General features: G+C 47.3%; 2 protein-coding genes across 2 annotated transcripts in view; one reads left to right on the forward strand and one right to left on the reverse strand.

The window, feature by feature from the left end:
- Positions 1–22,745, reverse strand: part of LOC134984396 (gastrula zinc finger protein XlCGF17.1-like) — a 256,307-nt gene that overhangs the window by 134,096 nt on the left and 99,466 nt on the right. The gene's annotated exons all lie outside the window — the stretch shown is intronic.
- Positions 1,451–20,880, forward strand: LOC134984393 (gastrula zinc finger protein XlCGF26.1-like). The gene is made up of 2 exons (XM_063949980.1): positions 1,451–1,614; positions 17,568–20,880. Exon 2 carries the CDS (start codon positions 17,609–17,611, stop codon positions 19,127–19,129), a length of 1,521 nt encoding a protein of 506 aa, XP_063806050.1. The 5' UTR covers positions 1,451–1,614; positions 17,568–17,608; the 3' UTR covers positions 19,130–20,880.

The following is a 22,745-nucleotide window of genomic DNA, read 5'->3' on the forward strand; positions in this document are numbered from 1 at the left end:
GGATGTGATGATGGAGAATCACCGGCCCCTCACATCACTGGGTAAGAGGAGACTGTCATGTATTGTACAGGGGAGAGCAGGTATGGGGGTCCCCTATATACACACATCACCTGATAATCACATATATACACTGTACTCAGTCACTGTGTGTTTCCTACAGATGGACCCAGTAACAGAGATACCCCAGAGAGATGTCCCCGTCCTCTGTATTCCCAGGATTGTACAGAGGAGTATCACAGGATCCCACAGGAGGATCAGGTAGGTTGGATTTAGGGTCTCACCAATATACCAAAGTGACTGTCACTATATAATGTGTAGAGCAGCTGTGTGTGTCTTATTTACTGATATTATACTGTTTAACCTCCATTTAATCTGACTGTATGCAAATGACATTATAGTGTTTTTTGTTTGTTTTTTAGGTACAATGTCTGTCTGATATTAAAACAGAAGATATAGTGGGAGAAGAGACGTATGTGACTGATATAAAGGCAGAAGATATAGAGGGAGAAGAAGAGACGTATGTGACTGTTATAAAGGCAGAAGATATAGAGGGAGAAGAAGAGACGTATGTGACTGTTATAAAGGCAGAAGATATAGAGGGAGAAGAAGAGACGTATGTGACTGATATGAAGGCAGAAGATATAGAGGGAGAAGAAGAGACGTATGTGACTGATATAAAGGCAGAAGATATAGAGGGAGAAGAAGAGACGTATGTGATTGATATAAAGGCTGAAGATATAGAGGGAGAAGAAGAGACGTATGTGACTGATATGAAGGCAGAAGATACAGAAGGAGAAGAAGAGACGTATGTGACTGATATGAAGGCAGAAGATATTGCGGGAGAAGAAGAGACGTATGTGACTGATATGAAGGTAGAAGATACAGAGGGAGAAGAAGAGACGTATGTGACTGATATGAAGGCAGAAGATATAGAGGGAGAAGAAGAGACGTATGTGACTGATATGAAGGCAGAAGATATAGAGGGAGAAGAAGAGACGTATGTGACTGATATGAAGGCAGAAGATATAGAGGAAGAAGAAGAGACGTATGTGACTGATATAAAGGGAGAAGAGATGTATGTGACTGATATGAAGGCAGAAGATATAGAGGGAGTAGAAGAGACGTATGTGACTGATATAAAGGTAGAAGATATAGAGGGAGAAGAAGATACATATGTGACTGATATAAAGGCAGAAGATATAAAGGGAGAAGAAGAGACGTATGTGACTGATATAAAAGCAGAAGATATAGATGGAGAAGAAGAGACGTATGTGACTGATATAAAGGCAGAAGATATAGAGGGAGAAGAAGAGACATATGTGACTGATATAAAGACAGAAGATATAGAGGGAGAAGAAGAGACGTATGTGACTGATATAAAGGCAGAAGATATAGAGGGAGAAGAAGAGACGTATGTGACTGATATAAAGGCAGAAGATATAGAGGGAGAAGAAGAGACGTATGTGACTGATATAAAGGCAGAAGATATAGAGGGAGAAGAAGAGACGTATGTGACTGATATAAAGGCAGAAGATACAGATGGAAAAGAAGAGACGTATGTGAATGGTGATCAGCAATGTAAGGAGGAGGAAATCCCTACAGATATCAGCACAGGTGAGTAATAAACACTTTTTTCTGACGTCCTAGTGGATGCTGGGTACTCCGTAAGGACCATGGGGAATAGACGGGCTCCGCAGGAGACTGGGCTCTCTAAAGAAAGATTAGGTACTATCTGGTGTGCACTGGCTCCTCCCCCTATGCCCCTCCTCCAGACCTCAGTTAGATTTTTGTGCCCGGCCGAGCTGGATGCACACTAGGGGCTCTCCTGAGCTCCTAATAAAGAAAGTATTTGTTAGGTTTTATTTTCAGTGAGATCTGCTGGCAACAGACTCATGCTACGAGGGACTAAGGGGAGAGAAGCGAACCTACCTGCTTGCAGCCAGCTTGGGCTTCTTAGGCTACTGGACACCATTAGCTCCAGAGGGATCGAACACAGGCCCAGCCTCGGTCGTCTGGTCACGGAGCCGCTCCGCCGTCCCCCTTACAGAGCCAGAAGCAAGAAGAGAATCCTGGAAATCGGCGGCAGAAGACTTCGGTCTTCATTAAGGTAGCGCACAGCACTGCAGCTGTGCGCCATTGCTCCCCATGCACACCTCACACTCCGGTCACTGATGGGGGGGGCGCCCTGGGCAGCAATTAGAGTACCTTAAATTGGCAAAACAGCACATAATATAGCCTAATAAGCTATATATGTGTAAAAATCCCCTGCCATAATATAATCATAAGAGCGGACGAAGTCTGCCGAAAAAGGGGCGGGGCTATCTCCCTCAGCACACTGGCGCCATTTTCTCTTCACAGCTCCGCTGGAAGACAGCTCCCCAGGCTCTCCCCTGCAGTTTCCAGGCTCAAAGGGTAAAAAAGAGAGGGGGGGGCACTAAATTTAGGCGCAAACTGTATATTTTAAGCAGCTATAGGGGAAAATCACTTATGTTAGTGTAAATCCCTGATTAAATAGCGCTGTGGTGTGTGCTGGCATACTCTCTCTCTGTCTGCCCAAAGGACTTAGTGGGGTCCTGTCCTCAGTCAGAGCATTCCCTGTGTGTGTGCGGTGTGTCGGTACGGCTGTGTCGACATTATTTATTTATTATTTATTACCAGTTATTTATATAGCGCACACATATTCCGCAGCGCTGTACAGAGAATATTTGCCCATTCACATCAGTCCCTGCCCCAGTGGAGCTTACATTCTATATTCCCTACCACATGTACACACAGACACATTCATATTAGTGTTAATTTTGTTGGGAGCCAATTAACCTACCAGTATATTTTTGGATTGTGGGAGGAAACCGGAGTACCCGGAGGAAACCCACGCAAGTACGGGGAGAATATACAAACGCCGCGCAGTTAGGGCCATGGTGGGAATCGAACCCATGACCTCAGTGCTGTGAGGCAGTAATGCTAACCATTACACCATCCGTACTGCCCCATGACATGTTTGATGAGGAGGCTTATGTGGAGGCGGAGCAGGTGCCGATAAATGTGATGTCACCCCCTGCGGGGCCGACACCAGAGTGGGTGGATATGTGGAAGGTATTAACCGACAGTGTCAACTCCTTACATAAAAGGTTGGATTACGTAACAGCCGTGGGACAGCCGGCTTCTCAGCCCGCGCCTGCCCAGGCGTCTCAAAGGCCATCAGGGGCTCAAAAACGCCCGCTACCTCAGATGGCAGACACAGATGTCGACACGGAGTCTGACTCCAGTGTCGACGAGGATGAGTCATACACACAATCCACTAGGGGCATCCGTTGCATGATTACAGCAATGAAAAATGTGTTACACATTTCTGACATTAACCCAAATACCATAAAAAGGGTATTATGTTTGGGGAGAAAAAGCAGCCAGTGTTTTTTCCCCCATCAGATGAGTTGAATGAAGTGTGTGAAGAAGCGTGGGCTTCCCCCGATAAGAAACTGGTAATTTATAAAAATTAACTGATGGCGTACCCTTTCCCGCCAGAGGACAGGTCACGTTGGGAAACATTCACTAGGGTGGATAAGGCGCTCACACGTTTGTCAAAAAAAGTGGCACTGCCGTCTCAGGATACGGCCACCTTGAAGGAGCCTGCTGATAGAAAGCAGGAGGCTATCCTGAAGTCTGTATTTACACACTCAGGTACTATACTGAGACCTGCAATTGCTTCAGCATGGATGTGTAGTGCTGCTGCAGCGTGGTCTGATACCCTGTCAGATAATATTGACACCCTCGACAGGGATACTATTTTGCTAACCATAGAGCATATTAAAGATGTCGTCTTGTATATGAGGGATGCACAGAGGGATATTTGCCGGCTGGCATCCAGAATTAATGCAATGTCCATTTCTGCCAGGAGGGTATTATGGACCCGGCAGTGGACGGGTGATGCTGATTCTAAAAGGCACATTTAGGTTCTGCCTTATAAGGGTGAGGAATTGTTTGGGGATGGTCTCTCGGACCTAGTATCCACAGCAACAGCTGGGAAATTGAAATTTTTACCTCAGATTCCCTCACAGCCTAAGAAAGCACCATATTATCAGGTACAGTCCTTTCGGCCTCAGAAAAGCAAGCGGGTCAGAGGCGCTTCCTTTCTGCCCAGAGGCAAGGGAAGAGGGAAAAAGCTGCACCAGACAGCCAGTTCCCAGGATCAAAAATCTTCCCCCGCTTCCTCTAAATCCACCGCATGACGCTGGGGCTCCACAGGCGGAGCCAGGTGCGGTGGGGGCGCGTCTCCGGAACTTCAGCGACCAGTGGGCTCGCTCACAGGTGGATCCCTGGGTTCTGCAAGCAGTATCACAGGGATACAGGCTGGAGTTCGAGGCGACTCCCCCTCGCCGTTACCTCAAATCAGCCTTGCCTGCTGCTCTCAGAGAAAGGGAGGTAGTACTGGCGGCAATTCACAAGCTGTATCTTCAGCAGGTGATAATCAAGGTACCCCTCCTTCAACAGGGGCGGGGTTACTATTCCACAATGTTTGTGGTACCGAAACCAGACGGTACGGTGAGACCCATTCTAAATTTAAAATCCTTGAACATTTATATAAGAAAGTTCAAGTTCAAGATGGAATCGCTCAGGACGGTTATTGCAAGCCTGGAAGAGGGGGATTTTATGGTGTCGTTGGACATCAAGGATGCTTACCTGCATGTCCCCATTTATCCACCCCACCAGGAGTACCTCAGGTTTGTGGTACAGGACTGTCATTACCAATTCCAGACGTTGCCGTTCGGTCTATCCACGGCACCGCGGGTATTTACCAAGTTAATGGCCGAAATGATGATGCTCCTCTGAAAGAAGGGAGTCATGATTATTCCGTACTTGGACGATCTCCTTATAAAGGCGAGATCGAAAGAGCAGTTGCTAGTCAGCGTAGCACTATCTCAGGAAGTGCTGCATCAGCACGGCTGGATTCTGAATATCCCAAAGTCGCAGCTGATTCCAGCGACGCGTCTGCTATTCTTGGGCATAATTCTGGACACAGAACAGAAGAAGATCTTTCTCCCGGAGGAGAAGGCCCAGGAATTATTATCTCTGGTCAGGGACCTCCTGAAACCAAAGCAGGTGTCGGTGCATCACTGCACGCGAGTCCTGGGAAAGATGGTAGCTTCTTACGAAGCAATTCCCTTCGGCAGGTTCCATGCACGGATCTTCCAGTGGGATCTATTGGACAAGTGGTCCGGATCGCATCTCCAGATGCATCGGTTAATCACCCTGTCCCTGATGACCAGGGTGTCTCTGCTGTGGTGGCTGCAGAGTCCTCATCTGCTTGAGGGCCGCAGATTCGGCATACAGGACTGGGTCCTGGTGACCACGGATGCAAGCCTCCGAAGTTGGGGGGCAGTCACCCAGGGAAGAAACTTCCAAGGACAATGGTCGAGTCAGGAAACTTCCCTACACATAAATATTCTGGAACTAAGGGCAATTTACAACGCCCTGAGTCAAGCAGAACCCCTGCTTCAAAATCAACCGGTTCTGATTCAGTCAGACAACATCACAGCGGTCGCCCATGTAAACTGCCAGGGCGGCACAAGAAGCAAGGTGGCAATGGCAGAAGCCACAAGAATTCTTCGATGGGCGGAGAATCACGTGATAGCACTGTCAGCAGTGTTCATTCCGGGAGTGGACAACTGGGAAGCAGACTTCCTCAGCAGGCACGACCTCCACCCGGGAGAGTGGGGACTTCATCCAGAAGTCTTCCAAATGATTGTAAACCGTTGAGAACGGCCAAAGGTGGAGACCCGCCTCAACAAAAAACTAAAAAGATATTGCGCCAGGTCAAGAGACCCTCAGGCGATAGCTGTGGACGCTCTGGTGACACCGTGGGTGTACCAGTCGGTTTATGTGTTCCCTCCTCTTCCTCTCATACCCAAGGTACTGAGGATAATAAGAAGAATAGGAGTAAGAACTATACTCATTGTTCCGGATTGGCCAAGAAGAGCTTGGTACCCAGAACTTCAAGACATGATCTCAGAGGACCCATGACCTCTGCCGCTCAGACAGGACCTGCTGCAGCAGGGGCCCTGTCTGTTCCAAGACTTAACGCGGCTGCGTTTGACGCCATGGCGGTGTAACGCCGGATCCTAAAGGAAAAGTGCATTGCGGAGGAAGTCATTCCTACGCTGATTAAAGCTAGGAAGGATGTGACCGCAAAACATTATCACCGCATATGGCGAAAATATGTTGTTTGGTGTGAGGCCAGGATGGCCCCAACGGAGGAATTTCAGCTGGGTCGATTTCTGCGCTTCCTACAGTCAGGGGTGACTATGGGCCTAAAATTGGGTTCCATTAAGGTCCAGATTTCAGCTCTGTCGATTTTCTTCCAAAAAGAACTGGCTTCATTGCCTGAAGTTCAGACATTTGTTAAAGGAGTGCTGCATATTCAGCCCCCTTTTGTGCCTCCAGTGGCACCTTGGGATCTCAACGTGGTGTTGGATTTCCTAAAGTCACATTGGTTTGAGCCACTTAAAACCGTGGATCTAAAATATCTCACGTGGAAAGTGGTCATGCTGTTGGCCTTGGCTTTGGCCGGGCGTGTGTCAGAATTGGCGGCTTTGTCATGTAAAAGCCCTTATCTGATTTTCCATATGGACAGGGCAGAATTGAGGACTCATCCCCAATTTCTTCCTAAGATGGTATCAGCATTTCATTTGAACCAACCTATTGTGGTGCCTGCGGCTACTCAGGACTTGGAGTATCCAAGTTGCTGGACGTAGTCAGGGCCCTGAAAATCTATGTTTCCAGGACGGCTGGAGTCAGGAAAACTGACTCGCTATTTATCCTGTATGCATCCAACAAACTGGGTGCTCCTGCTTCAAAGCAGACTATTACTTGCTGGATCTGTAGCACGATTCAACTTGCACATTCTGCGGCTGGACAGCCGCATCATAAATCTGTAAAAGCCCATTCCACGAGGAAGGTGGGCTCTTCTTGGGCGGCTGCCCGAGGGGTCTCGGCTTTACAACTTTGCCGAGCTGCTACTTAGTTGGGTTCAAACACATTTGCTAAATTCTACAAGTTTGATACCCTGGCTGAGGAGGACCTTGAGTTCTCTCATTCGGTGCTGCAGAGTCATCCGCACTCTCCCGCCCGTTTGGGAGCTTTGGAGTACCCAGCATCCACTAGGATGTCAGAGAAAATAAGAATTTACTCACCGGTAATTCTATTTCTCGTAGTCCGTAGTGGATGCTGGGAGCCCGTCCCAAGTGCGGGCTCTCTGCAATACATGTATATAGTTATTGCGTAACTAAAGGGTTTTGTTGTAAGCCATTTGTTAATGAGGCTCATTATTGTTTCATACTGTTAACTGGGTATAGTTATCACAAGTTGTACGGTGTGATTGGTGTGGCTGGTATAAGTCTTACCCTGGATTCCAAATCCTTTCTTAGTAATGTCAGCTCTTCCGGGCACAGTTTCCCTAACTGAGGTCTGGAGGAGGGGCATAGGGGGAGGAGCCAGTGCACACCAGATAGTACCTAATTTTTCTTTAGAGTGCCCAGTCTCCTGCGGAGCCCGCTATTCCCCATGGTCCTTACGGAGTACCCAGCATCCACTATGGACTACGAGAAATAGAATTACCGGTGAGTAAATTCTTATTATTACAGAAGTCACATATTCTCATTGCTCAGTCACTACAGCAATCTCTTATCCTACACCCTCCTCCGCCATCAGCCCTGTTCTCAGTTGGGTGTTTCTAACACAAGGCTATCCATGACAAATATCACATGTAGAGAGTTATTACACACAACACTATAATGTTATTAAAAGTAACAAGCAGAAGTTTATTATTAGTGATTATATATAAATGTGTATATATGTATGTATGTATGTATATACTATAATTAGTAATGTTTTTTGTGGAGTGCCTAATTTATATGCATTTTGTTAGATGATGCAGGTATGAAATATTTCCTGCTATACAGTAGACCTGAGATCACCAAATACAGTTCGTATAAGATTCAGAAATAAAATGAAATTTGAATCTAGAACTTCAAGTAAAACAGATTAAAAGCTTATCACAAGTACATATCTGTATAATCAGAAGACAAGCGTTTTGCACTTGTTGTCACCCTTGCATGGGCGGGCTTGTTCTTATCCACCCCAATTCACTCTAAATACAAATTGTGTATCATCCAACGCGTTTCATCAATAGTGACTTCTTCAGGGATGTTTTCTGTTAAAGGCTTTATCCTCAAATATCAATTGTGTAGACTTGAAATAATTGTGTAACCTTCAGATGGTAATTGTGGACTTGTTCATGATGAACACATTCCTAAGTACTTGTGAATAATAGTTCCTGCTCTGTGCAGTTCTGAGGTTATGACTTTAGGGAATGTAATGGTCAGATCCAATATTGTTCAATCTAAGGTCTCCCAGTAGCCTTACTACATACATAAATATGTCTTGCACTCACTATTTTAACTAACAATAATAAACAGTGGAGTTTTAGTTCATGCATTGCTCAGTGCATTTAAGCCTGCACCCCCCGACAAGGGACCCCACTATACTGCAGGTCCTACTCTATTGCTCAAAATAATTACCATAAAAACAGCTATCACATTAGTGTTAACCTTTAGGTATGCCCTCAGCGGCGGAACAGTGCCCGAAAGGCTTGGATTGGTTTTCAGAGCACCAGTCCGACGTGCCACCACATCTCACGTGGCCCTCAAATTCACCAGATCTGGGACTGTGGGACTGTTTGGCTGGGTCTGGCATTGTACTGTTGGTGCAGTTCCTGATGCGTTTGGAACGATTGGTGGTTGCTAGGCGTCCTAAATGCCTGTGGTCCCGATTTGTCATGATCTACTTTCGCCCACTGTTCCGCCGCTGAGATTCTCTGGTGTCCATACTTCTTCCACTGTAGATGGATACTACTTGCTGTCTACAAGGGATCACCAACAAACAAATGCCGGTCTCGGACAAAACCAATGGCTCCCTTTTGCCAGTCGCATCACGTGCACGACCCATGGTTCCATCTGAAAAAGAAACAATATCTCAACAAATTTGCATTGTATTAATACCTCAGACATCCACAATGATCATCCAGTAACTTTAGTGTCACCATCTACACGCATGTGCACGTCCTGTGTCGTTAATATACCCGGTGGAACCGTCCATGTCGCCATCCGTCGCTCACTCCAGCGCATCAAATGATGTCATCTGACACGCGCTATGTCCGGGGATACGAGTGAACCTCGTCCACGTGACCTATAGCAACCAATGAGGACAAAAGTATCAAGTAACCTGCCAACAAAACAGTGCAACAACACCGATCAAATGCTATCCTCTTAGATAGATATGTATATCTTTCTCTGGCAGGGCGTATAGGTTATCCACAGGATAACATTGGGATAATAAGATTTTAAACCTACCGGTAAATCTATTTCTCCTAGTCCGTAGAGGATGCTGGGGACTCCGTAAGGACCATGAGGCTTTTCCAAGGAGGAGGTGGAGCAAATGAGTGGTGTGTCCCCGTCGGTTGTACAGACTCAGGAATGGATGGATATGTGGCATATGTTGAATGCAAGTGTGGCATCCTTACATAAGAGGCTTGATAAGGCTGAATTAGGGGGGACATCAGGGGGTCAATCCTCGGATTGGACCGACTCGCAGGGCCCGTCGGGGTCTCAAAAGCGTCCCTTAACACAAGACACTACTACCGTCACGGACTCTGATTCCAGTGTCGACTATGACAAAGTGAAATTGCACCCTAGGGTGACAAAGCATTCAGTGTATAATTGTGGCAATAAGGGATGTGTTGCATATTGTGGATGAACCCTCGGCCCTTGACACAAGGGTGCACATGTTTAAGGGAAAGAAACAGATTATTAACTTTCCCACATCTCATTAACTAAATGATTTCTTTGAAAAAGCTTGGGAGACTCTGGAAAAGAGACCGCAGATCCCAAAAATTATTTATATGGCATACCCCTTCCCTAAACAGGACAGGGAGATGTGGGAATCATCCCCCACTGTGGACAAGGCCCTGACGCGTTTGTCCAAGAAAGTGGCACTACCGTCTCCTGACACAGCTGCCCTTAGGGACCCTGCAGATCGCAGGTAGGAGACTACCTTAAAGTGTATTTATTCTCATACTGGAGCAGTCCTTAGACCGACAATTGCGTCGGCATGGGTGTGTTGCGCGATTTCAGCTTGGACAGATGAGCTGACAGCTGATTTTGATAATATGGATAAGGATACTATATTCTTAACTCTAGGCCATATTAAAGACGCAGTCTTATTTATGAGGGATGCTCAAAGGGACATTGGATTGCTGGCTTCTAGGGCCAATGCCATGTCTATCTCAGCGAGAAGATCCTTATGGACTCGCCAATGGACGGGTGATGCGGATTCCAAAAAACATATGGAAGTTCTACCCTATAACGGAAATATATTGTTTGGGGATGGGCTGACGGACTTGGTTTCCACAGCTACAGCAGGTAAATCAAACTTTTTACCATTTATTCCCCAACAGCAAAAGAAAGTACCACCCTATCAGATGCAGTCCTTTCGGTCGCACAAGTCTAGAAGAGGTCGGAGATCCTCCTTCCTCGCCAGAGGTAAGGGCAGAGGCAAAAGAGCACCTGCTTCGGCAGGTGCCCAGGAACAAAAGTCTTCCCCCGGCTACTCAAAAACCCACAGCATGACGCTGGGACTCCCCTGAGGGAGTCAGCACCGGTGGGGGCACGTCTTTGACTTTTCAGCCAGGCCTGGGTCAGCTCAGACCTGAATCCTTGGGTGTTGGAAATAGTTTCCCAGGGTTACAAACTGGAATTCGAGGAGGTGGCCCCGCGCCGATTTTTCAAGTCATCCCTACCAGCTTCCACATCGGAACGGGATGTAGTGTTAGCTGCAATTCAAATGCTGTGTCTACAGCAAGTAATAATCAGGGTTTCCTTGACCAAGCAGGGAAGAGGTTACTACTCAACCCTCTTTGTGGTCCCGAAACCGGACGGTTCGGTCAGACCTATTTTGAATCTGAAATCCCTAAACCTGTACATAAAAATATTCAAATTCAAAATGGAATCACTCAGAGCGATAAGCCAATATGGAGGAGGGGGAGTTTATGGTGTCTCTGGACATAAAGGATGCGTACCTTCAAGTCCCCATATAACCCCCCCCCCCCCCACTCCCCCTCAATCAGGAATACCTGAGATTCGCTGTACAGGATTGTCATTACCAATTTCAGACGTTGCCATTTGGGCTTTCCACGGCCCCAAGGATTTTCACCAAGATAATTATATACTGGATACAGAAAAAATTAAGGTCTTTCTCCCACTGGAGAAAGCCCATGACATCCAGAACATGGTAAGAGACCTGCTAAAACGAAAAGGGTGTCAGTTCACCAATGCACTCGAGTTCTGGGAAAATGGTGGCGGCCTACGAGGCCATTCCCTTCGGAAGGTTCCATGCAAGGACTTTTCAATGGGACCTTCTGGACAAGTGGTCGGGGTCCCATCTGCACTTACATCGGAAAATAACTCTGTCCCCAGGGGCCTGGGTGTCTCTCCTGTGGTGGTTGCAAAGTACTCACCTGCTGGAGGGTCGCAGGTTCGGAATTCAGGATTGGATCCTGGTTACCACGGACGCGAGCCTCCGAGGATGGGGAGCAGTCACACAAGGAAGACATTTTCAGGGACTGTGGTCAGACCAGGAGTCCTGTCTACACATCACTGTGTTGGAACTCAGGGCCATTTACAACGGCCTTCGACAAGCGGAGAGTCTTCTTCGAAACCTACCGGTTCTGATTCAATCAGACAATGTCACAGCAGTGGCTCATGTGAACCGCCAAGGCGGGACAAGAAGCAGAGTTGCGATGGCGGAAGCCACCAGGATTCTTCGCTGGGCGGAAAATCACGTAAGCGCTCTGTCGGCTGTCTTCATTCAGAAGTCCCTGCCGGAAATCACCAAGACTGTAGTGAAGGGCACCGATCATGGGCTGGCAGTGTCTGTAGCTCCCAGACAAGCGGTTGGTTTCAGGAGGGCATGTGGCTATATTGCCAGTTTTCAAGATGACCACTTCTGGCAGGGAAGCCCAAATCAGAAAAAACTGGGCAGGTGAACCAGGTCAGTAATAAGGCAGGAGAGGAGAGGGTACTAGGATGCAGTGGCACAGGGTAGCGTATATGGCTGCACAGGAACCCCACATGTATGTCCTCCTATAATTCACAGCTCCACCAGATTCACCCGTAGCACCATGGGTTAGGAGGAGAGGAGGGAAATGCCGGAACAATGCTGGAGTGATGACAGGCAATCGTTCCGTGTAGACCGATTTGAACACCCATGGTGTTACCAGAGCGTCTAATGCTACTGCCTGAGGGTCCCGAGACCTGGTATAATACCTCCGAAGCTTTATCTTGAGGCATGACGCCATCATGTCTATTTGAGGAGTTCCCCAAAGACGCGTTACGTCTGCAAAGACTTCTTGATGAAGTCCACACTCTCCTGGATGGAGATCGTATCTGCTGAGGAAGTCCGCTTCCCAGTTGTTCACTCCCGGAATGAAGATCGCCGCCAGCGCGTGTCTTTCTGCCCAGAGGAGGATTCTTGTAACCTCTCACATTGCAGCCCTGCTCTTCGCTCCACCCTGCCTGTTTATGTAGGACACCGCTGTGACATCCGACTAAACCTGAATGGCTCGATCTTGCAGAAGATGAGTTGCTTGTAGAAGGCCATTGTATATGGCCCTTAGTTCCAGAATGTTTATTGAAAGGACCGATTCCTGGCTTGACCACTTTTCTTGAAAGTTTTCTCCCAGGGTGACTACTCCCCAACCTTTGAGGCTTGCATCCGTGGTTAGAAGAATCCAATTCTGAATCCCGAACCTGCGGCCCTCGAGCAGGTGAGAAGTTTGCAGCCACCAGAGTAGTGAAATTCTGGCTTTCGGCGACAGGCATATCCGCTGGTGCATGTGAAGATGCGATTCTGACCACTTGTCCAGGAGATCCAGCTGGAAGAACCGTGCATGGAATCTTCCATAGTGTATTCCCCAGAATGTGAATACACTGATGAACAGATACAGAGCCATCCTAACAGCAGTGTAGAACCCTGGGCACAGCAATGCACTGGGGCCCCTACCCATCCTCCAGCAGTAGGGGTGGGGGTGCTGTCAGCGGCAGCTTTGATGTCCCACGGGCGGTAGGGGGTGTTCTATTTTTTGCTCAGCATGTAGGACCTGTAGAAATAATTTCTGCTAATTACTCCTTTCCTGCACAGATGGGGCAGGAATGAGAACACTAAACTGTAGAAGGGGACATTGGGCTGAATGACGGGGCCCTGGTACATGATTTTCAGGTTGGTAGGGAATGTTTAATATGTAAGGGAGGGGTTGATAGTGGAGTGGGCTTAATATAAATAATTTTCTGCCCGGAGGGCAGCTTGCTTGACTGCAGATATCTCCAGTTCCTGGAAATAGATTTCTTAACTTTAATGGGATGCAAAAAACTAGAGTCCCAGGAGGTAATGGGGACTTGGGGATCAGAGTTCTGGAGCCAGAGCAATCCACCAACAAAAATATAAAATTGCATACCAGGCGTGTGGAGCTGGAGCAGAGACAAGCTGCTTGAAGGCTGATATCCCTGATTCTGGGCATAGTAGAGACAAGCTGCCAGTGTTCACCAAAAGGGGAGAGTCCCAGCTTTTTGCGTATACCCTCAGAAAAAATCTAAGTCAGACAGAACCCGAGATATCTGGCTGGGAAGGACAATTAAATGGCTTGGATGGGGACCACTGTTTTGAAGTCAGATATCTCCGGTTCCCCAGTGCCGTTTTTCAAAAATCTGGTAACCTTGGAAAGAGGGGACGCTCAGCTATCAGCCTAGGGCCCTTTTACTCCTGGGGCCCTTTGGCAAGAGACCATTGAGCCCATACGAAAAGATGGCCCTGAACAGATACCCGGGGAGGTTTCAAGACATCCCTGACCATTGATTGGATCACCAACGCTTTCTCCACCGGTAGAAACACCCTCTGCACTTCCGTGTTGAGTATCATCCCCAGGAAGGGCAGTCTCCTTGTCAGTTCCAAATGTGACTTTTGGAAGGTTCAGGATCCACCCATGATCCTAGATTAGTTGAGTTGAGAGCGCAATACTCTGCAACAGCTTCTCCCTGTTTGCATAGGAGGAGCATGATCTCCGCCATGACCTTAGTGAACACCCTCGGTGCTGTGGAGAGGCCAAATGGCAATGTCTGGAACTGATAGTGACAGTCCTGTAGTGCAAACCGTAGATAGGCCTGGTGAGGCGGCCAGATCAGAATGTGAAGGTACGCATCCTTGATATCCAGGGATACTAGGAATTCCCCCTCCTCCAGACCTGAGATCACCACTCTCAGAGACTCCATCTTGAATTGGAAAACCCTCAAGTTAGGGGTTCAACGACTTCAGGTTCAATATAGGCGTTACCGAACCGTCCGGTTTTGGTACCACAAACAGGTTTGCGTAATCACCCTTGGTTTTTGGGTGAGGTGGAATTGGAACAATGACATTTGTTTGTACCAATTTTTGAATGGCTTCCTGTAGGATAGCACTTTCTGTCAGCGAAGCTGGTAAGCCTGATTTGAAGAATCTGTAAGGTGGGAGTTCCTGAAACTCCAGTCTGTACCCCTGGGTAACAATATCCATCACCCAGGGGTCTAGGCATGATGACGCTCAGACGTGACTGAAATCTTTTAGTCTCGCTCCCACCTGCCTGATCTCCAGGCTGAGAGGTACACGGTCATTCTTAGTATTTGGAGGAAGCAGAACCTGGTTTCTATTCCTGCGAACCTGTTGGTGAGGTTTTTTAGATCTTCCCCAACCTCCTCTAAAGAAGGTTTGGAGAGGGTTTGGATTTTTTAAATTTTGCGGTCCAAAAGGACTGCAGTGTAGGTCTATGATAAGATTTCCTAGCTGGTGCTGCTGCGGAGGGAAGAAATGTTGAATTACCTGCAGTCGCCGTGGAAATCCACGCATCCAATGCGTCCCCAAATAGTGCCTGACCTGTGAATGGCAGGTTCTCCACACTTTTCTTGGATACTGCATCCGCAGTCCATTGGCGTAGCCAGAGTCCTCTGCATGCCGAGACAGCCATGGAAGTAGCAGGCCAATGTCCTTCATGGCCTCCACCATGAAACCTGCAGAATCCTGTAAAAACAAGTCAATTTCACTCCTATACATAGTATCTAAGTCCTCTAGTAAGGTGCCTGACCACTTTACTATGGATTTAGAAATCCACGCACAAGCAATAGTGGGCCTTAAAGCCACGCCTGTAGCTGTGTATAGTGATTTGAGCGTAGTTTCAATCTTGCGATCAGCCGGCTCCTTTAAGGCGGTTGGACCAGCGACAGGTAAAACCACCTTTTTAGACAGCCTAGATACAGAAGCGTCTACTATAGGTGGGTTTTCCCACTTCTTCCTATCCTCTTCAGGGAAAGGGAAAGCAATGAGAATTCTTTTAGGGATCTTGAATTTTTTTCTCTGTGTTTTCCCAGGATTTTTCAAACAAGGAGTTTAACTCCTTAGAAGCAGGGAAGGTAAGCGAGGACTTCTTATTTACTGTAAAATAAGATTCCTCTACTTGTTCCGGAACTTTCTCAGAAATATGCAAAACATCCCTAATGGCATCAGTCATTAGCTGCACCCCTTTAGCAAGGGCTACACCCCCCCCCCCCTCTGCATATCCCCATCACCGTCCCCCTGTATCAGAGTCGGTATCATTGTCAGCTTGCTTTATCTGGGCAAGTGTACGTTTTTTGGAGTGTGTAGGTGGGGTTTTAGATGAAGTAGTGGGAGCTGAATACTTCATACCCACTACAGATTGTCTCAAAACTGCGTCTCTTTCTCAGTATGTGACATCCTTGTTGAAATCTGGGATATCATTCCCCTTAAAGAATCCACCCATGGTGGTTTGGATTCAGAAGGCTGAGACAGCACATTGCAGTCCTGAGTACATGGAATAGACTCCTCAGGAGAAGATACACACTCTGCAGCACAGGACACAGAGTTCTTAGACATGGTAATGTGAGATATACACACTTACACACACACACACACATACACACACACACACACGCACACAGGAAAATGTCAGACACAGTTTCCCCCAGAGTACCTTCAGAGAGTCACAAAGTATAAGGAGCCAGCCACACAGCGCCCCTGTAGGCAGTTATTATGATAAAAGCCCGGCGCTGACTTTAATAGGGAGGGCAGCGCTCCCTGTCAGTGTCCTAGTTCCTATGATTTGCAGGGAGAAAATGGCGCTGGTGAGTGCTGGATCTGCTCTGAGAGGAAGCCCCGCCTCTTGTAATGGCGTGCGGCTTCCTGCACTAATTGTTTATACTGGCCTGAGGATTTTAGTGATAACAGGGGGATTAGCCCCTGTTATCTGCGTGACCAGTGTAGGGTTTATCCGCGCTGGCTCAGGACGCCCCTCAAAGCGCCTACACTGTGTGTTGCTGAGCCTTCCTGGAGCGCAGCCTGTCAGAGCTGCGCTCCCACCCTTGTGCCGCCATACCCGCCGGCAACCCGCTAACTGGGATGCTGGCGCTGTACTCCCCACTTTTCTTTCGTCTGGCTCTGTTAGGGGGTGGCGGTCGCGCTGCGGGAGTGAGCAGTCGCCTCGTGGGCTTGCGATCAGCACCCACAGGAGCTCAGTGTCCTGTCAGCGGACTAGAGAACCATTAACTCTTCAGGAAGTTGGTTCCTATTCCCGACCCCCCCCTAAGTCCCACGAAGCAGGGAGTCTGTTGCCAGCAGCCTTCCTGTAACCTAACTAACTCTAGAAAATAAAAAAACTAAGAAAACTCTTAGGAGTTCCCCTAGCTGTGACCGGCTCCTCCTCCTCCGGGAGGGGCCAGCCCACACTATTAAACTCTTAAAGTGCCAGTGGCTCCCAAAGGACCCGTCTATACCCCATGGTACTAAATGGACCCCAGCATCCTCTAGGACGTAAGAGAAAGTAGATTATAACCTAGCAGATGATGATGATTGCAGTGTATTATATGGTGTATTGCATGTAAAGTACCTTGTTCCACACCTACTCTGCTGTAGCAATATACCTTATATAAGGGTGAGTAACACATGTACAGGCTTACCAGCGTATGAGCACACACATAAAGGAATGCTACCTTACCAATGCTTCCAGGAGTAACGTTAGGAGACATTACTCTGATCCATCAGCTCATATGACTGATGTTATTGTTCGTCTAGAATCTCCAATTCATACGATATGTTCCCCATCCATTGTTTTACATTGGTGCTGACATAGGACTAAACGAGTGACTATATCTCCATATATACTTCATGGTTAGTTACCAGTACAAGAGAGAGATATATCTAAGTCTTATTATAATATTACATTTGTTATTGTGAGTGTTCTCAGGAGGGTGGACACAATGATAGTCTGAGACATAATATTATAAAGCCTTCATTAGAAGTTATGTTTTATTATACACACACATTTATAATTAAGTGTCCCAGAGAGTCGTCTTCTCCTATTGTTTACAAGATTAATATTGTTACAGAAAATGTCACATTTCCATAATGTATTTTATTTCCAGCAGATGGACACACAAGCAGGAATATCTCAGAAGGACATCTAATGTTCACCCCGGATTGTGACATAAAAGATAATGACAGTAGACAGGATTCTCCAGGAGATAACCCCATTACCCCAATTATACATCCAGCTCTATCAGCTGATCCCCCTGATCCTGGGGAATGTTCTCCTGATCACTCTGATATTGGTGCATCTGTTACAGCTCTGACAGTAGATACAGTGTTTCCCTGTTCTATAGATGCCAAATGTTTTACACAGAACACAAAGCCTATTAACCCACACACAGGTAAGGTAGGTGAAAGGCCACTGATATGTCCGGAGTGTAAGGAATGTTTTACATACAAATCAGATCTTGTTATACATCAGAGAAGTCACACAGGTGAGAAGGCATTTCCATGTTCTGAGTGTGGGAAATGTTTTGCACGGAAATCACATCTTGTTAGACATCAGAGAAGTCACACAGGTGAGAGGCCATTTCCATGTTCTGAATGTGGGAAATGTTTTACACAGAAATCAGATCTTGTTAAACATCAGAGAAGTCACACAGGTGAGAAGCCATTTCCATGTTCTGAGTGTGGGAGATGTTTTACACAGAAATCAGATATTGTTATACATCACAGAACTCACACAGGTGAGAGACCATTTCCATGTTCTGAGTGTGGGAAATGTTTTACACAGAAATCATATCTTGTTATACATCAGCGAACTCACACAGGTGAGAAGCCATTTCCATGTCCTGAGTGTGGGATATGTTTTGCACACATATCAAATCTTGTTATACATCAGAGAAGTCACGCAGGTGAGAAGCCATTTCCATGTTCTGAGTGTGGGAAATGTTTTACACGGAAATCAGATATTGTTATACATCACAGAACTCACACAGGTGAGAGACCATTTCCATGTTCTGAGTGTGGGAAATGTTTTACACAGAAATCATATCTTGTTATACATCAGCGAACTCACACAGGTGAGAAGCCATTTCCATGTTCTGAGTGTGGGATATGTTTTGCACACATATCAAATCTTATTATACATAAGAGAAGTCACACACGTGAGAAGCCATTTTCTTGCTCTGAGTGCAGGAAAAGTTTTACCTGGAAATCCCTACTTGTTAAACATCAGAGAAGTCACACAGGTGAGAAGCCTTTTTCATGTTCTAAGTGTGGGAAATGTTTTGCAAACAAATCAGATCTTGTTAAACATCAGAGAAGTCACACAGGTGAGAAGCCATTTCCATGTTCTGAGTGTGGGAAATGTTTTGCACGCAAATCAGATCTTGTTAGACATAACAGAAGTCACACAGGTGAGAAGCTATTTCCATGTTCTGAGTGTGGGAAATGTTTTACACAGAAATCACAACTTGTTACACATCAGCAAAGTCATACAGGTGAGAAGCCATTTCCATGTTCTGAGTGTGGGAAATGTTTTGCACACAAATCAGTTTTTGTTAGACATAACAGAAGTCACACAGGTGAGAAGCCATTTCCATGTTCTGAGTGTGGGAAATGTTTTACACGAAAATCACATCTTGTTAGACATCAGCGAAGTCACACAGGGAAATAAATTGTCTCTTTTTGCACACAATAGACATCACTCAGGTGAGGAACCATTTTAATCTGGAGTATACTTATCATGGCCATGCGTTGTTCTTCAAGGTTCTTATCCTATCCTATGCTTTTTGCAATATACATGCTACCGCAGGGTGAAATAATCAGATGTCATGCCCTCATCTACCACTGCTATACAGATGACTTGTCTTTTTCTCCAGGTACTGAGAACCCAGTACCAATCCTATATGGTTGTCTAGCTGAGCTCCAGGTGTGGGTGATGCCAGGTGGCTGTGACTCAGTCCTGGTGAAACAGGTCCTTATGATAGAAGCTCACCAACAAAGAGCAGGTCTACAGCTCAGCTTTGCAAACCAACCAGAATTACGCTTGGGGGTTCAGCGTTACAAAATGCTGATCATGGGGGTGATTCTGAGTTGTTCGCTCGCTAGCTGATTGTAGCAGCATTGCACACGCTAGGCCGCCGCCCTCTGGGAGTGTATCTACGCTTAACAGAATTGTGAACGAAAGATTAGCAGAATAGCGAATAGAAAATTCTTAGCAGTTTCTGAGTAGCTCCAGACTTACTCCTACACTGCGATCAGCTCAGGCCATTTCTTTCCTGGTTTGACGTCACAAACATGCCCTGCGTTCGGCCAGCCACTCCCCCGTTTCTCCAGACACTCCCGCGTTTTATCCTGGCACGTCTGCGTTTTTCTGCACACTTTCTGGAAACGGTCAGTTTTTGGCCAGAAACACCCACTTCCCTTCACTCCCACTCCGATCACTTCAACGATGAAAATTCTTCGTTCTGCCGTGAGTAAATCTACAAAGTTTTGAGCTAAAATACTTATCACACTGCGTACCATGCGCATGCGCATTTTTTTCGCATTAATCGCTCTGTTGCGAAAATCGGCAACGAGCGAACAACTCAGGATGACCCCCCATATGCGGAATCTTGGTGTACTGGATGGTGGAGTGACACTTAGACATCAGGTATCAGCCACAATCAGATCCTCATCCGAGGAACATAGCCAGACTCCAGCACTTATTTCCCTCAGAAGATCTACCTACAGTCATCCATGTACTTGTATCATCACACATAGACTACTGCAATGTCCTCTACCTCGGTCTCCCAGCAAAAGAGTTGCAGCGGTTGTAGCTTGTACAGAATGCAGCAGCCAGGCTGTTACCTAACCAGCCCGTTCCTGCCACATAACACCCATTCTCTGCTCCCTTCACCGGCTGCCTGTAAAATGGTGACTATTACATAATCTTACTGAATCTCCCAGCCCTACATGACCACAGACCATGGTACCAGAAGCAGCTTCTGCCTCCTTACTGCCCTGCTTGCTTCCATCTGCAGATTAAGGACTGTTACCAGAAGTACCAAGGATCCCCAAGCAGTGCTGAGATGTCGGAGACAGGGTGGTGGCACTAGTGCTGTAGTGGGGGCTGCCGGTGGCACTGTCTGTGGGTAATATTGTCGCCAAGCAGCGCTTATGTGTCAGAGGGGAGAGAGGGTAGTGGCAGTAGTGGGGGAGGACAGGGTGGGTGGCAGTAGTGGGGGGACACAGGGCGGGTGGCAGTAGTGGAAAGAGAGGGTGGATGGTCACAGTGCAGTACCAGGGGCTGCTGGAGACAGTAAAGAGGCGTATGGGTCCCGCTCAGAACCAGTTGATAATTAGACTTAATGATGATTTCTCTAACGTCCTTGAGGATGCTGGGACTCTGTAAGGACCATGGGGAAAAGATGGGCTCCGCAGGAGATAGGGCACTTTAAAAAAGCTTTGGACTCTGGGTGTGCACTGGCTCCTCCCTCTATGCCCCTCCTCCAGACCTCAGTTTTACACTGTGCCCAGATCAGCATGGGTGCACTGCAGAGAGCTCTCCTGAGTTCTCTGCCTAGAAGCATTTTTGTTTGGACTTTTTCTCTACTTTTTCACAGGGAGCACTGCTGGCAACAGGCTCCCTGCATCGAGGGACTGAGGAGAGAGGAACAGACCTTCTTGTCTAAGATAGGCTCTGCTTCCTCGGCTACTGGACACCATTAGCTCCAGAGGGGGTGAACACAGGTTCTTACTGGGCATCCACCCCCGGAGCCGCGCCGCCGTTCTCACAGCGAGAAGAATAGAAGACAGAAGTCGTCAGGCGGCAGAAGCCTTCAGCTTCACGGAGGTAACACACAGCACTGCAGCTGTGCGTCATTGCTCCCATACACCTCACACACTCCAGTCACTGTAAGGGTGCAGGGCGCAGGGGGGGTGGCGCCCTGGGCAGCAATATATACACCTCTTATGGCAAAAGACAATATACATGTACAGGTGGGCACTGTACATGTATATAAAAGAGCCCCCGCCATATTTTTGTAAGTTTTGAGCGGGACAGAAGCCCGACGCCGAGGGGGCAGGGCTTCTCCCTCAGCACTCACCAGCGCCATTTTTTCTCCACAGCACCGCTGAGAGGAAGCTCCCCGGACTCTCCCCTGCTTACACACGGTGAAGAGGTGTTTAAAAGAGAGGGAGGGGGCACATAATTGGCGGATAACATTATACAGCGCTGCTGGGGAAAAACATTTTGTGTTGGTCTCCAGGATCATTGCGCTGGGGGGTGTGCTGGCATACTCTCTGTCTCTCCAAAGGGCCTTGACAGGGATACTGTCTTCAGGAAAGGGGTTCCCTGTGTGTGTGAAGTGTGTCGGTACGCATGTGTCGACATGTTTGACGAAGGCTCGCTCAATGTGGAGGGGGAGTGCTTGAATGTCATGTTGCCGTCGGCAACGCCGACACCGGAATGGGTGGTTATGCTGAATGTCTTGAATGCAAATGTTAATCTATTGCATAAAAGGTTAGACAAGGCAAAAGCTAGGGATCAGTCAGGTACCCAGTCCATGCCTGTCCCTGTGGCGCCAGGCCCTTCGGGGTCTCAAAAGCGCACCATATCCCAGATCGATGACACAGATACCGACAGATACTGACTCTAGTGTCGACTATGAAGATGCAAAATTACAGCCGAAAGTGGCAAAAGGTATTCGGTACATGATTATTGCCATTAAAGAGATTTTGCATATTACTGAAGAACCCTCGGTCCCTGACACGAGGGTACACATGTATAAAGAGAAAAAGCCTGAAGTCACCTTTCCATCATTTGAACTAAGTGAATTGTGCGAAAAGGCTTGGGAATCTCCGGATAGGAGACCACAAGTTCCCAAAAGGATTCTTATGGCGTATCCTTTTCCACAAACTGATAGGATACGCTGGGAATCTTCGCCTAAAGTAGACAAGGCGCTGACACGATTGTCCAAAAAGGTGGCACTGCCTTCTCAGGATACGGCTACCCTCAAGGAACCTGCTGACCGCAGGCAGGAAATTACCTTGAAGCACATTTACACTCATTCAGGTACTATTGCTAGACCGGCTATGGCGTCGGCCTGGGTTTGTAGTGCGGTTGTGGCATGGGCAGATTCCTTTTCTATGGAGATTGACACCTTAGATAGGGATGCTATTCAAATGACCATAGAGCATATCAGAGATGCTGCCTTGTATATGAGAGATGCTCAGAGAGACATTTGTTTATTAAGCTCCAGAATAAATGCTATGTCTATTTCTGCTAGGCGGCTCTTGTGGACCGGATA

Source organism: Pseudophryne corroboree (assembly GCF_028390025.1).
Source record: "Pseudophryne corroboree isolate aPseCor3 chromosome 3 unlocalized genomic scaffold, aPseCor3.hap2 SUPER_3_unloc_50, whole genome shotgun sequence".
Taxonomy (NCBI): Eukaryota; Metazoa; Chordata; class Amphibia; order Anura; family Myobatrachidae; genus Pseudophryne; species Pseudophryne corroboree.